Source organism: Ictidomys tridecemlineatus, chromosome 16 (assembly GCF_052094955.1).
Source record: "Ictidomys tridecemlineatus isolate mIctTri1 chromosome 16, mIctTri1.hap1, whole genome shotgun sequence".
Classification (NCBI taxonomy): domain Eukaryota; kingdom Metazoa; phylum Chordata; class Mammalia; order Rodentia; family Sciuridae; genus Ictidomys; species Ictidomys tridecemlineatus.
The window spans coordinates 40,802,644-40,818,690 of NC_135492.1; the positions used below are offsets into that span (position 1 = coordinate 40,802,644).

At 53.1% G+C, this 16,047-nt stretch overlaps 1 protein-coding gene across 13 annotated transcripts in view; it reads left to right on the top strand.

Moving 5' to 3' along the window:
• Atp2b2 (ATPase plasma membrane Ca2+ transporting 2) overlaps positions 1-16,047 on the top strand; it is a 342,527-nt gene that overhangs the window by 271,458 nt on the left and 55,022 nt on the right. For 7 of the 13 annotated variants that reach the window (XM_078033478.1, XM_078033488.1, XM_078033484.1 and 4 more), the window contains 4 exons: positions 732-857; positions 11,107-11,232; positions 12,936-12,968; positions 14,111-14,170. In XM_078033478.1, coding sequence (XP_077889604.1) covers positions 732-857; positions 11,107-11,232; positions 12,936-12,968; positions 14,111-14,170 — 345 coding nt within the window. The remainder of the gene's footprint in view (positions 1-731; positions 858-11,106; positions 11,233-12,935; positions 12,969-14,110; positions 14,171-16,047) is intronic. The other 6 variants (XM_078033487.1, XM_078033489.1, XM_078033482.1 and 3 more) reach the window with 3 other exon arrangements.

A 16,047-nucleotide genomic window follows, 5' to 3' on the forward strand; every position in this document is an offset into this window, starting at 1 on the left:
GTGATCACAGCCCAGAGACTGGGGACAGCTCTGAAGCCTTCTCAACACAACATTCCAAGGACCATTTCTACTCCGAAGGGGTTTGTGAGATGAGATCTATTTCCCATCCCTGGTTTGGCTGTGGTGGAAGGTCGCTGGCTAGCAGAGGTGTTAGAGGAAGCAGGAGTAGATGAGCAAATATTCTGGCCCTATAATACTACCAGCGGGAAAGTGGGCAGGAGCCACCAAAGAGAGTCTGACTAGATATGTTCTGGGTAAGTAGAGGCAGACCATGGGGCAGGGAGAGGAGCACCCCTCCTCCCTCAGCTGAGAGGTCTTGATTCCCCGGATGAGGTGCCTTGGTTGGGGATCCCCTCAGCCTACCCAAGTCAGACTGGTCTCATCCAAAAGAATCTCCCCAAACATGGCTGAGACTGGAAAAGAGTGAATCATGGAGAAAACCACCTGGGCTCCCACTCCAGGCCAGGCCAACAGAAGCACTTTGTGAAGTACCTGCCCATTTGTGTTTTCAGTATCACTGGGCCCAACCTCTGCTCCCCAGACCTTGCACCATTCACTTGGCCCCAGTCCTGAGCTACGCCTTGGCCTCTGGTGGGTGCCATCTTGGTTCAGGCACCCCGGGAGCTCTAGGCATCCGGTCCTCAGCAGAGAACCTTCCTGCACCATGGACTGTCCCAGTCTCTCTGACCACCTGAGACGGCTGGCCAACTCCCCTGTCCTTCCTCCACCAGGTGACCTCCTCCCTGCAGACGGCCTCTTCATCCAGGGCAATGACCTCAAGATCGATGAAAGCTCCCTGACAGGGGAGTCTGACCAGGTGCGCAAGTCCGTGGACAAAGACCCCATGCTGCTGTCAGGTGAGCTGCGGCCCCACAGTGGGCTGGTTCCCACCCCCACAAGGAGGGCGATGCCTGAGTGTCCCCTTCATGAGGCCAAAGGAGCTCAGGGACCTTGGTCCTGGGCTCTGGGCTCTCTGAAGCTCAGGCCTCAATGAGAAGGCTGTCCCTTGACTTACAGTGAGCCTCCTGGGCACCTGGCGATGCTCTGAACCTTGGAGCTAGCACAGTGCAGAAAGTCAACCTTGTCACAGTCACTTCAAAGTGACCCCTCGTCCTGTGGAACGTACCTTCTAGTGACTTGGATTACTCAAAAGCCAAACACCAACGCTTTCTCATCAGGCATGAGAAAGAATCCATCTGGTGACAATCTTTGCAGACACTTAGTGTGCTCCTGGCTCCCCGTGGTAGGTGTTGGGGCTACCGCAGTGGCTGAGGCAGGCAAGGCCAGTCCTGCAGAGCCTGTGGTGAATTGAGAGAAGGAGGCCAAGTGGACATGCCCAGAGTGACAGGTATATGAAGAAAACCAGCAGGACACGAGGATGGGGTGTGGAGAGGTTAGGGACAGCCTCTCGTGGAGGCCGCATGTGAGCTGAGCCAGGTGAGGAAGAGCCAGCCTGTTACCCCCCCGCCTCCAGAGACAGGACTGCCAGGAACAAATAGGTGACTTTATTATAGATAATGACTTATTAGATGAAGACAGATCACTGTAGTGAGAAAGAGGCCCTGAGGAAGGGGGTCAGGACCTCAGCTGCTCAGGGAAGGCCTCTCTGAGGGGCTTTGTAAAAGTGGAACACTGAAAATGTCATCCATGACAGAGGAACAGCAGTGCAAAGGCCCTGGGGTCTGAATGAGCAACCACGGAAGGTCCTAAGTACCCTCTCTTGGGAACTCAGGGTCACATGAGACCTCAAGAGATGGTCACAGCCCCTCGGCCCTGGCTCTGACCTCTGGGATGAGGTGGTTGGCAAGGTGAGCATCTTTGGGGGAAGCATCTGGGTGAGTCATCTGTTCCGCAAGAGCTGCGGGAAGGCATGGGCCTGAGTGGATGGACAATGAAGGTTCCAGAGAGTTTGGAGAAGGAGTGGGAAGGGAGGATGCTGGCAGGGGCCCCGGGAGAGAAAATGTCCAGAATCGCTGGCTTGACAGCATCACAAACCAGCCAAAGAGGTCGGCACAGGTGCAGAGAGACCCTGGAAAAGGCAGATGCACAGAGATGGACGGGAAGCCAGGCAGCCAGCCCAGGTGAATCACAGGACTCTGAGCAGAGACCGGAGGGCCCAAAGGCAGCAGAGAGGCCAAATCCTCAAGAGTGTTGAAGGCAGAGGAAAAAACCAGGGCAGGAGACAAAACAGGAGCTATGGGGAGCTGTGGGGGATCCCAGTGGCTTGGGGAGCGTCTCTCCATCTCTGCATCCCTTCTTCCTGCCCAGGAGAAGCCTCATAACTGGGGAGGGGCTGTGGATGTCTCTGGGGAGCCAGAAGCCCCCAGAGGCCAAGGGATCCCACAAGAGAGCTGAGGCCTAGTGGCCCTTAGACCCTGGAGGCTCCTCCCCCCTGGGTGGGGCAGGATTGGGGACTGGGGACAAATACAGGGCCCTCCAGGTCTCCGTAGGGGTCTGGGTGAGTCCTGTGAATCTCAGGCTGGCATCGGCTCAGGAGTAGGTGGCTTGTGAGCACGGAGACGACAGAGGGGTGACCCAGGAAGCCACTTGGAGTCCCTGAGCCCATGTTGAACCCAGGCTTTGGTCTTGATCTGTCCAGTTAGCTGGAAGACCACGTAGGAGGAGGAGGCTCTAGCCTCTGCCTGTCAGGAGGTACCCGCCAGGGTGTCGGGATGTCCTCCTGGGAGGTCAGGAGGGGTACTGACCAGCCCTGGGGGCTCCACGGTTTACACTGCCCCCGGAAGGCTGGGGACCTGGCAGGTGTCTGGCCACCTGGCCTGCAAGTCTGTCCTGGTGCATTGTGGGAAGTGTGCCCAGCAAGCTCAGAGCCCATGAGTGCAGGGAGGGCGGAGTCGGGATCCCCAGAATCACCCCAGGGCGCACATGAGCCTGCAGCCTGGCGAGCGGAAATCCAGTGTCCAGGAGGGACCAAGGCAGATGACCACCCAGGCTCCTGGGGAAAAGAAAGGGTATAACTGGCCTAGTAGGAAGGAGTGTAAATGGAAAGAGAGTAATTCTAGAACATTCTGAATTGTTCAGGGACAATAAGGCTGTCCACAGGGCAGTGAGTTCCTTGTCACTGAGTATGAGCAGGGCTGTGAAATGGCCACTGAGAGATGAACTGGCTGTGTGGCCTCAGGCATGTTGCTTCACTTCTCTGAGCCTCGTTTTACCTTTGAGGCTGATAGGGATGGCACTAGTGATAAAATGGAGGTGGAGACCCTAGCATCATGCTGGCACAGAGCTATTTAAGATGCTTGTTGTTTCCTTTCCTTGTCCCCAGAGGGGAGCCTGGAATCAGGGGTAAAACAGTCCTGGGTTCCTACCCCATATCTGCCCTCCTTGGCTGGAGACTCCAGACAATCTTCTTACCCTCTCTGGGCCTCTGTTTCCTCATGTCTAAAATGGGTTTTGTTAACCCCAGTGGGAGAGGGTGTGTGGACATATGGAGTCTTCAGAAGTATCCTTCGCCCTGTCTTCTTTATCTCAATGTCTGCCCTTTCCTGCCCCTCTGGGCTGCCCACTCCACTCCACCCTACAGGTCCTCCCGACTCCAGCTTCTTCCAGGGGGCGGGTCTTCCTGGTTGCCATCTTCCCCAGGCCCTGAGCCCCTGCAGAACAAATACGGAGGCTAATTTTTGTGAATAACCAGAAACCATCAGCCTCTTACCTCTGCAAAGAGGCCATGCTGAGCCCTTGAGAAACGGAAGGACAAGTCTGCGGGCACTCACAGGGTCCTCATGGTGCTTCAGACACCGCCTAGGGACGTCCGACACATTGGTTTGCTTTACAGAAGGCAAAGAACACTCCAGTTCTAGTCAGTTGTCCCAGCCGCACTTGGCCTGTGACCCCGAGCAGGGCCCTCACCCCCGCTGAGCCTCCATCTCTGTGTCTGTGCTATGACCCCTGTCACTTACCCTGCAGGGCCGCTGTGGGGACCACAGGCATGCATGGAGGTGACTGTCCTTTCCAAATGCCACAGACCTGGGGCGCTGCGTGCAGTGGGAAGGCTCAGGCAGTCACACACTGTCCCCCATGACGGACAGTCCTGTGCAAGCCCAAGTCCCACATATCTGCAGACTGGCCGGGGGAGGAAGGTTCAGGAATCTCCGACCCCACATCTGTGGGAAAGCCCAGCAAGGACACAGCTGCCCCAGGCACCACCCTGGGTGGCCACAGAGCTCACTTGGCAAGAACCAGAAATCCAGATGTTCTGCACTGTCCCCCAGTGTTCAAGAATTGACGGAATTCTAATTTTTTCATGTGGTCAAACAACAGATGGTCCCTGGAGAGCAAACTCTGACCTGGGTCTATTTATCTTCTCAGCTTTGTATTTTAAGACCATTTTAAATTTCCAGAAACGTGGCAAAAAATGGTACAAGGAGAACCCGGGTATGATCGTAGTGATGGGCTCCCGTTCAGTCTCTCCCCTCCTGCAGGGGTGTGGCCCTTCTCCCTCAGCCCTGCAGGGGGATCGCCAAGAACTACTATATTCCCATAAGTGACCATGCCACAGCCATCACAATCCAGAAACTTGACATTGATAAGAAATTATTCCCTAATGAACTATCCACGATCACATTCCACTGATTGTCCCTGTCCCACCAGCACAGGGTATGGGATGCAGGGCCTGCAGGACATTTTTTTTTTTTTTTTTGGTACCAGGGATTTAACCCAGGGGCGCTTTACCACTGAGCCAAATCCCAAGCCCTTTATATTTTTCATTTTCGAGACAGGGTCTCACTAAAATTTGCTCAGGGCCCTGCTAAGTCACTGAGGCTGGCCTCAAACTTGCAATCCTCCTGCCTCAGCCTCCTGAGTCGCTGGGATTATAGATGTACACCCAGCAGGCCTGCAGGACTCTTGAAATCTCTCTTGTCTCTCCAGCCCCCCTGAACTTGAAACAGCCCCTCATCTTTGCTTTGCCTTTCATGAAAGACCAGTGTTTTGTCTTGGTTTTTGGTTATTTCTATTTTTATGAATGCTTGTCGACCATGATCCCCATGAGAGTCCCCCCAGAAGCAATGATCCCTCTTACAAGAAAGAGATGTCCAGACTTGGGATTTTGCAGCATTTCAGGGGATTCAAATATCCCCTAGAAAACTCTGGTCTTGTCCCAAATTGAAGCCGAAGAAACTGACACCCAGGGAAGGGGTGTCAGACCACACAGGGGGCAGAGGCAGAGCCGGAGATGAACCCCGCCCCTTGGTCCCCCCAGCCCTGGGATCTGCCCAAGCCCAGCTCACCTCCAGGGTCCACAGGGACTGTCACCCGGCAGCGTGGCCCATCAGAAGCCCCTGCATCAGCTTCCACTGGAGACAGTAGACAGCAGCTGGGTATCAGAGGAGGGGGCTGAAGCCGGGGGCCAGGGTGGGGGAGCATCCCACAGGCAGGACCCCCACCAGCCTCTGTCCCCCCCAGCCAGAGTAGTGACAGCACAAGGTTGCACAAGACATCAGTAAGCCCTCTGGGGACTCTGCCTACCTCCCATGCCTGCTGCCCACCCCGCCAAGTGGAAGGCCAGGCCCAGCCGAGAGCCGGACCTGCCACCATGGCCACCACCTCAGGGAGCCTAAGACGACACCATGACAGCAGAAGGCCCTGTCTGCCACTCGGCCCGCACTCTCTCCATTACACTACCCTGCCTCTTCTCCATGAGCGGCAGCGGGGTGTAGTGGATAGAGCACGGGTCCAAGTCCCAGCTCCGCTGTTTGCTGCTGTGTGACTCTGGGCCGTCACTCAGCCTCTCTGAGCCAGAGAGGCCACAGGTGGGCAGAGGGAGTTGGGCTTGCGTTTGCACCAAAACCTGCCTCTTAGGACTGTTGTGAGGGGGACGCTTTGCCAGCTGCATTAATAACAAGGGGGTGGGACAAGAGTGACTGGGCAGGGGATCCTCTTGACACAGCTTAGTGCTTGTGCCAGGAGGGGAATCCTAAGCCCTCGAGTTGACCTCTCCCTTCTCATGATCTCTCTTCACCCAAGGAGGCCCTTTAGGAGATGTGGCTGCTTCTCCCTTCTCCCTGGGCAAAGACAGACTCAGGGGCCAAACCAAGAGGTCAAGGAGCCCTGGTTCCAGGCCTGACTGCCCTTGGGCTCCTCTTTCTCTCATTGGCGGATGGGAGGCACCCCCTCCACGGCTGACTGACCCAGCTCCCCGCTGCTCCGCCTCCACCTCCCCCTTGGGCTGGCCATCCCAGCTCTGCCCTCACATGACCTCAGGAAGTAGGAAGAGCCACTGGACTGTCTGTGGCACACAGCGAGTGCTCAGTTAATATGCCTTCTCTTCCTTCCTCTCTCCCCCCACCAAATGCTAGGAACACCAGGCTTGCAGCGTGCCTTCGTGAGCCCTGAGTGTCTGCCACATGACCCACTGCTGTCACACTGGCCCCTCCTACCTTTGCCTAGAATTTCCCAGAATGCCCTTCCACCGTGGCTGAGAGGTAGTGACCTCGGCCAGAACCCTCCCATTTCACAGAGGACAAAACGGAGGCCCAGAGAGGCGAGGGGCTGGCTTAGGCCCCTCAGCAAATCAGAATCAGACACCAGACTAGCTCTCCAGCCCAGGGCCTTCTGTCCATGTCCCACGCCCCGTGCTGTGTGCTCCGAGGGGCTCCCTGGGTAGTGAGGAGAGGTAGGGGCTGCAGAGCAGTGCCCAAGGGACCATGCACAGTGAGATCCTACTGCAAGGGCACCATATCCAAAGGGCTCTCGCCTCTTCCCTTCCACAGAGACCCTGCTGTTCTTCCTCTGAGAGATGGAGTCAGCTGACCTTAAGCTCCAGGCCTCTTGTCCCAACATTAGAGCCTTGGTGTCAGGCATCACCCCCTGCAAGGGACTTCCAGAGCTGATCGGGCAGAGCCTGGGGAGCACAGGCTGGTTTATGCCATTCCTCCTCTGGCAGGAGGACAAGGGTACCACCCAGGGAGGTGTGGGAAGCAGGGGCAAAGCAGGACTAAGGTGGCCTTTGTAAGGCCACACAGTGGATTGGGAGGGGAGCGTATATTCTCCATTCTAAATGCAGCACGTGCCCACCATGGGAGATACCAAAAAAGGAGGTCCCCAAGGAAGGGACTACAGTGGCAGCTGCACCCCAGGCTCTGCTGAGGAGGCCCCTGGGGGAGATGTGCACAGGCCCTTCCTGCCAGGGGCTCCCTGGGGAGCCAACCAGGGGGTACCCCAAGGAAGGCCACGGAGCTGGTTCAGAAGAGGAAGATGAAATCCTCTCATGGGAGTCAGGGAGGGACCTTCATCCTGAGCCTTGAGGAGGAGATGAGGGCCAAGAGGGGAAGGTGGATGCCTCCAGTCCCCCTGCTCCCATCTAGTGCTGGGCCCCGGAGGACCCCGCTGTGCTGGACTTCACCCCAAGCTGGCCTCTGGCTTCCTCCTCCCCCCTCCTGCCTCCAGATACGACGCCGAGCGGCCAGTTCTCTGCTGCGATGGGAGCGATTAGATTAGAAGGTGATTTGAGTCTGATTATCATGGTGGAAACTGGCCCCCTGCATCTTTTTCCATCATCTGTGCTGGGAGGTGAATGGCAGCCTCCCTGTCACCACCCAAGCCAGAGGACCGGCACCTTCATTTCTCAGCCTACTTTCTTTACTCACGTCTTGGAGACCCAGCTACTGAGGCCTTGTCTCCTGGGTAGAGTGGCAAGTGACCAAGACAACAGGCAGAGACTTCAGACCCTGGCTCTGCCCCTTGCCAAGGACCCTGGACAAGCCAACTCCCCCCCCCGCCCCCAACAACTGCAGTTTCCTCCTGCATCAATTGAGGGCCAGCGTGAGCATCACGTGATATAATTGCTCGAGTTGGGTAGCACTGTACCTGCCACGCAATAGGTGTTGTCTAGCTGGGTTGCTGTCACTGCCGTCTCCACTCTGTAAGTGCAACCGTGTGTGACCCTTTCCCTCTTTTGAAGTCTCCATTGACCCCCCTTCCCTGACATGATATCAGTTTTCTCATTGATCGAGTGGTGGTAGGCAACAGCCCCACACAAGCCGTCGCAGAAAGTGTTTTGTCAGACGTTGTTTCAATGACCAAGGTCCTGACATGGGGCCTCGTGGGGACTGGGTGGCTCCTGGATCAACCTGAGATGGGAAGTCAGCAGGCCAGCCTGCTCAGCCCAGAGTCAGCGTCTGGACTCATTCGGGGTTACCCTCCCCCTCCCCCGATTCCCTGCATGAGATTCCTGTCCTGGGAATTCTCCCGCCTGAGAATCTGAGTTCTTGACAGCTCACCGGGCCTCCTGCCCAATGTGTACACCTTCATGATGTGACTCTCACATCTGTGTCAGGACAGGATGCCGTTCTCCTGCCTTCAGGGAGCACACTGGATGGTGTCTGTCTGCCTCTCAGCAGAGCACTTTAAGACCCTAAGATCTTCGTGCCAAGGTGCTAGTGTAGCACACATTCACACATGCACAGGCATGCAAGTGCACAGATGTACACACACACACACACACACACACACACACACACACACACACAAGATATTACACAAATCCTGGCAGGAAAGGAATGAGGCAGGTGAACCCCTTGAAAAGAGGGAGTGGATTTCTCGCATAAGGAACATGCTTTGGGTCCTGGCTCAGAACCCATGGACTGCTGTTTTAGGAAGATTCTAATGAATTTGCTGACCTGGGTTTCAAATCCCAAGCAAATCAGAAATCAACAGAAAGGGTGTTAGAGACAGGTTGCACCCAGAAAACATGGAGAAGGAGCACCCAGTGTTTAAAAAGCAGAATTGAGTTCCAGAAGCAAGTCCTGGAGGGTGGAGCCTCAGTATAGAGGTCCCAAGGCCTCCCCTGGGCAACATCTGGGATTCCCCTCCGTATGGTACTTACTGTGGGCACAGCATAAGGACGGCCTGAGACACGACATCAGGCAGGAACAGGGTTCTTACTTCTGCATTTAAAAAGGAAGGGCAAGATGCACTGTAGAAAGTTTTCTACCCAGAATGATAAAAATTAAAATTGGAGGAAAAATGGGTGTCTGGAGAGCAAGACTTCATTTATGTAGATTCTGTCAGCTTCCCAGGCTGGGCCCAGCCATCCAACTCAGTGGCATTAAACACATTCACACTCGTGCAGCCACCACCACTGTCTATCTCTGGAACTTTTCGTCTTCCCAAACTAAAACTCTCCTGTTCCTCTTCCCCAACCCCTGCTAACCCCCATCCTACTGTCTGTTTCTATGAATTTGACTACTCTCAGGGACCTTACATGAGTGGGACCACATGGTATTTATAGTCCGTTTATGACTGGTTGATTTCATGTAGCACAATGTCCTCAAAGTATATCATAATTTCCTTCCTTTTGAAGGCTGAATAAAACTCCATTGTGTATACGGAGCATCAGTTTGCTATAACAATACATGCAAACCCATGTTTATGGCAGCACAATTCACAATAGCCAAGTTACGTAACCATCCCAGGTTCCACCAACAGATGAACAGGTAAAGAAAATGTGGTATATATACACCATGAATTTTATTCAGCCATAAAGAAGAATGAATATGTCATTTACAGGAAAAAATATGGAACTGGAGATTATATGTTAAGCAAAATAAGTCAGATTCCATATGTCAAGGGTCACATGTTTTCTCATATGTAGAAGCTAGAGAGAACAAAGTGTAAAAAGGGACCTTATGAAAATAGAGGAGAGGGGGCTGGGGATGTAGCTCAGTGGTAGAGCATTTGCCTGGCATGTGCAAGGCACTGAGTTCTATCCCCAGCATTTGGGGAAAAAAAAATAGGAGAGAGACCAAGAAAGTAGAGTGGGGAATCAGAGGTGGGGAGGGAGGAGGGAAGGTCATGATGGGAATGAAATTGATTTATCAAATTATGTTATGTACATCTATAAAGAATTCAAAATGAATCCCACTATTATGTGTAATCATAATGCACCAGTAAAAAAAAAAAATAGCCACTTCATCTCTTACAACTGCCCCTCCAGATCATTGAAAGAATTCTAGTTTGAGAAATCTGAAACTCTGGGAAGGGGGACCTTAATCTTTCTTGCAGCATGAACCCCTGGGGAAGTGTGGCATTGTTAAGTGCCACCTCTTCTTAGAATAAAGCTTTGCAGGGTGAGGCGGCACATGCCTGTAATCCCAGTGGCTCAGGAGGCTGAGATAGGAGGATCACAAGTTCAAAGCCAGCCTCAGCAAAAGCAAGATGCTAAGCAACTCAGTTAGACTCTGACTCTGAATAAAATACCAAATAGGGATGGGGATGTGGCTCAGTGGCCGAGTGCCACTGAGTTCAATCCATGGTACCAAAAAGAGAAAATAAAAGAAAAAAAAATACTTGATTTCAAGGAAAACCATATGTTGAAATAAAGAAGTATAAAAATAAGTGGTATAAAAATGTATGTGCTTCCTGATTAACACACTGAACAACAAGATCCATCAGGATGCTTAATAACCACAATAGTTGAAAAATAGAGAAAACTAGCCACAAAATCTGCAAAGCTGTAAAAATGATACAAAAAAAAATCTGAGAATTTTGTAATGTGTGTGATGGTGCACCAATAGCATTTCTGTATTCATGGTTGGAAGAAATGGTAAATGGCAGAGGTTTATGAAAACAAAGGCATAATATTTTTCTCATCCAAACTCACAAACCTCTGAACCACAAATAAGGAGGGAAGATAGATCTCATTTTGAGCAGTGTTCAGTCCTCAGTTGGCTCCTCTTTACTACTTGCAGAATTAAGCAGGATGTGGTTTGGCTCCACATACTATTGATAAGGAAAAGAGGGACTACCCCCCAGCTTGGGCTGTTACTGTGGAAAAGGAAGAGGGAGAAGGAGACAGAGGAAGAAAATGACCTTCCAGAACAGGGTAATAGGTGGTGAGCCTGGAGATGATTGGGAGGGCCTGAGAACTGAAGGACAGCAGTCTTCGGCCCCAGGCCCATCCTGGCACTGTCCTGAGGTGAAATCATCTTAAGAAACTCATCACACACACATACAGTGTGAACTTTAACCATAGGTGGCACCCTACAATTTTTTGTAGCAAAAGAGCTGGGAGCTGACCATTCCTTCTACTCCTCTGGGGAGGGAGTTTGGAGGATGTAATGATAACTTGGCTTTTGCTCTTTTCTCTAGGTACCCATGTGATGGAGGGCTCAGGAAGAATGGTGGTGACTGCTGTAGGTGTGAACTCTCAGACTGGCATCATCTTTACCTTGCTGGGGGCTGGTGGTGAAGAGGAAGAGAAGAAAGACAAAAAAGGTAAGCATAACCCCCCTTGCAGACCAGGAGAGGAGCTTTTAAGGCCACATTTTTTGTTGTTTTTGTTTATTTGTTAGTCAGCAAAATAGTTAACAAGTGCCTTCTGTGTCCACGCCCTGTACCAACAGTCGCCTCCATCCTCAAGGCCCTGCTGGGGCCAGGTGGGCTCTGTCCGTTTCATCTCTAGGGTCTTGTCCCAGTCTCTGTTTTGTCCAGTCATGTCACAGAGGCCCCTCCTTCCCCTTGGGGCCAGGCCAGGGATGCCGAGCATGAGGTTGAGTCTTCTGTTTCAAGCAGCAGAAACAGCCAGCATGAATAGGTCTCATCACCTTGATATTGAGTAGAAATTCCCACTGACATTTATTCCTGCCACCATTGTCAACTCCACTAGGCAGAGCTGAAAAGCTACCCAACATAGACTTGTCCCATACGTGGGCAGTAGATATTCTGGGAAAGATGGCCAAACACATGGCTGTAAATATACTGCTCTAGGCCACCTCTCTGATTCCCCCTCAAGCTGCCACCTTGTCCCAGTTCTGATCCTTCCTTCCCCTTGAAAATAAGAACTCATTTGACTCCCAGCAGTGCAGTGGGTGTGGCCTGGGAGGAAATGCTTCTCAGGACAGATAAGGGATGCTCTTGTGAGAAACCCCAATCCTGTCAGGCCAGGCCCAAATCCAGAGATCTGGGCTTCTGGGCCCCAGCACACCCTGCTCCTTACCTGACACCCATACTCAGTCTCAGAGTCAGCCCCCCTTTCACATCCTCAGTCTTTTATCTTCTTCCCTAAGCTCCAGGGGAGGATCCCCAACACCCAGAACTTCTGGAGCCTGGGAAGAAGAGAGATAAGGGGGCAGATGGTCCCTGCCTGGGTTTCGAGGGCAACTCTGCTATCTCCAGCTCTCAGGGGCCACCCAGGCACAGAGCCTGGGTCAGGATTGAAGTCTACTTGTTCCTGAGGGCAATACCCATTTTCAGTGGGTCCCCTAAGATGATGAGATTGTGACTCTGCACCGACCCCCACGAGCAGGAACACTGGATCTGAGCTGTGGTCTGGGAAATCAAGAGGCTGGAGAGAGCAAAGGGGTGCCAAGGTTGAAATGGAGGAGAGAATCTTGGAAGGAACATCCAGGGGGCATCAAGACAGTGTCCATAGACCAAGGGAGAATCTGTGGCCAGGGTGGCCAGGCCTGGCACGAGGTATAGGGAGTTGGGCAGAATGCTGTGGCCTGTATGAACCTCCTTGGCCTCACTGGGCTCAACTCAGGGACAAGGATGCCCAGAAGCTCCCACAAGCCAGACCTGTGTTTATGAAAAGCTATAGGGAAGGCAGGTCTCAGTGGCCCTGGAGTGTAGTCAGGGTCCCTCTCTGAGCATGCCCCAGTGAGACAAAATATTGAAAGATCCAGCTTCATGGAGGGAGAAGAGGTGGGATGCAGAGGGGACGTGGCACAAGAAACCTAGGAGATGGGCCAGCATCTCAGGCCATCATGAGTAACTCAGCCGCTCCCATCCCATCCCCCCATCCCATTGTCTCAACTGGAGACAGCTTAGAGCCTGCCAGTTGCAATTTCCCATTTCAGAATGACCTGGGTGTGTGTGTGTGTGTATATGTGTGTGTGTGTGTGTGTGTGTGTGCGTGTGTGCAGATGAGGCTATGTGTGCTTCTCCATCATTAACATGTCTCAAAAATCATCACACAGGTGTGAAGAAGGGGGATGGCCTTCAGCTACCAGGTACAGTAAGACACCCCTTAGAGTAGATGGGGCTTTTAGAAATAGCTGCAGCTTTTGGTCACCAGGGCCTGACACTAGAACACCAGCACCCAGTGGGAGGTGGCCCTATTACAGATGCCCCTCTGTGCCCTCATGGGATGCCAGACCAGCAGGACACACCAGCACCTCACTCCACCTCTTGCCTTACGGGACTTCACTGTACCATATGATACCACCCCATTCTGCCCATTCACCGCAGCCCTGCACACCAGCATATGACACCTCACAGCACACAAGACCCCGACACCCCCACTCACACCCCAGAGTCCACCTGGCTTCCCATCCCCCACCACACAACATGTCTGCCTCACCCACCAGCATCTCTCACCCTACAGGGTCTCATTCTCCTCCTCCCCACAGAACCCCAGTCCCCCAAGAAAGAGCAACGGATGTGAATGTTGTCCATCTCAAATCATTCTTAATTGCTAAATTAAGAAAACTTCACTAACACCTTTGCTTGTGTACAAACTGAGACGTGCTTGATGCTACCTTTTAAACAGAAGGCTATCTCATCAGGGGGTTACCAGGGCGATCTTTAGTATGCAGATTAGGGAAGGAAGAGCTAGTGATGGCAAGTGCCCTGAGAGAAGGCAAGATCCTAACAGCTGTCACCACCACTGCTGCTGTTCCACCAGGACACAGTGATGGCCATCTTAGCAGATAGCCCTTCTGCATGGCTGGTGCACACACTGTACCCCTCCCTGAACAGCTTGAGCTGACTCCTGGTCATAGGGCCTCCTGGTCCTGATGGGAAGCCAGACCCCTTCATCCAACATGGGGCCTACCTGACCCATTGGGCCAACATTGTTGAGACCTCACCACGGAAGAATGCCATCCTCCTGACCACCCTGCTCATCCTCCATGTTTTATTTCAAGACCCTCCATTGTCTGAGTCCCCCCCACCCCACCCCTGTGGCATCTCCCTGGGAACATTTCACCTCCACCCCCAAATTTGAGTTTCTTGATTTCCAATGGAGACTTGTTGTTGTTGTTGTTGTAGAGTCACATGGTTTTCCCGCCAGTGGGTTCATGTCTTTATCTTTGTTGCTTTTCTCCATTGTGACACACTGCATTTTCCATCCCTCCCACCCCTCCCCCTGCAGCGGCAGACGGTGTGGCAGCTTCAAACGCTGCAGATAGTGCGAGGGCCAGCCTAGTCAATGGTACGTCTCCGATGGCAATGGTCAGTCTCGGTCTGGGTTGGACGGGCCTCTCTCTCTTCCGCTCCCAACTCTGGGCTTTCTCTCCCTCTTCTGGACTGCACAGATCTCGGATGTGCATGGGATCTCGCACTGGGACAGTCACCCTCTCACATGGGGCAGGCGCTTAAGAGCAGAGCCACAGCCGGAAACCATCTCCACACCTGCTTGTAGCTACCCAAAGGTGCTGGCTCCTGTTGGGGCCCTGAACTGCCCCCAGGGGAGCCCAAAGTGTGGGACATGACTTTGGCTTCAGATTTGGCCCCCAAGAAGCAGTGTCCCACCTGGCGTGGCCCTCCGACTAAGTGCATTTCTGCCCTGGCTTTGGGAAGATGGCCTGGGGCCTGGACCTGAGCTGAAGCCGGCATCTGGGTCCCCCGTGAAGACTCCCAGCCTCCACTAAAATTCCCTGGAGGCAGGAGGACCCAAGCCAGGGTTCAGCTCCTCGGCCCCACCCCAGAGCATGGCTGAGCCCGGTGGAGTTTTCTTCCTCTTCTCTTTCACGGAGCTAACGGGCAGGGGGTTTGCTTGGGCTCGGGCCTAGTTCTGTCCCTCCGATGTGGACTGGTGTTTCTTGCTGTTGCCTGTGCTGGGGCATTTGTGGGACTCTGCATTCTTACTGCCCCCTGGGGTGATGGGTGAGGGCGGGGTTACCCCGTGTAGCTGGGGGCTGCATCTGTCCCTCCTTACGCACAGCCTGGGAGGAATTTCATGCACTTGCCTCCAAGCCTCCAGAAGATTTAGTTCTCTTCAGGACAGATGAGGCTTCTGTTGACTCAGATACTGCCCCGGCCCCAAAGTTAGGTAACATGATTATCAACCAGGCTGTTCCGGGATTGCTGAGTGCCATTATGGCAAAGCCATGAAAACATGACTCCAGATAAGCCAAGGAAGAAACAGAAATGTCTTTTTTCTCTGGTGTCCCTGCACACCAGGCCCTGGGCCACAGTTCTCTCATCCTCTGTTTCATTCACTCCTCACTGCTCCTGCAAAGCATGGAGACTTGTCACCGCCCCCAGCCTCTGCCCCAGACCTCTGTCAAGCTACCTGTCTGCAAAGTGACCAACTATGGAAGCTCCTAGAAGATGTCAGGGGCTAGACAAGGCGCTTCCGCAAGCAGAATGCTAATCTGGGTGCAGGTCTATTTCAGGCCCAGGAGGAGAAAGAAGAACAGCTTGGGATGTGGGAGGTGTCACACGTCAGGGAGGGCTGGCTGAGAGGTGACAGAACAGAGATGGGCAAACCCACAGCTGGGGCAAGAAGGCATCAGGCATTGGTACCCACTTCCCCCAGGTAATGAGCAGCAGACCCCATCTATGCCAACCAGCTCCAGAAAAAAAAAGGAGGGGGGTGTCAAGTTCACTCCCAATTTGCAGCCCCAAACCCCCCGCATCCAGAGGGAAAAAATTGTAGGAGAAATAAGGAACTTTCATTTCTTAATTATCTGTTATATGCAGGTGCTGTTGCAGGATTTCCATCTTATTTAATCCCCATGACACAGGTTTTATTATCTCTAATTTAAATATGAGGAGACTGAGGTTCAAGGAGATCCAAGACGTGCACCCAAGAACACAGGGCAAGAAAGTAGCAGAACTGGGATCTCAACCCAGAACCCAGACCAGGCTGGCTCCAAAGTGTGTGCTCCTCCTGAACCAGGATCTCTTGATGGAGTGAACCTTACAAGGAGAGGTCTTTCCCCTAAGAGAAGGATCCTGTGGTCAAAGATGTTTGAGAACTCCTGGTCTGAATTGATTTCTTCCTCACTTGCAGAACTGCTCAAACCTTGAACTTGCTGATGGGTAGCAGAGAGCTGTAGACTCATAAAGGGTGCCCAAGCTGAC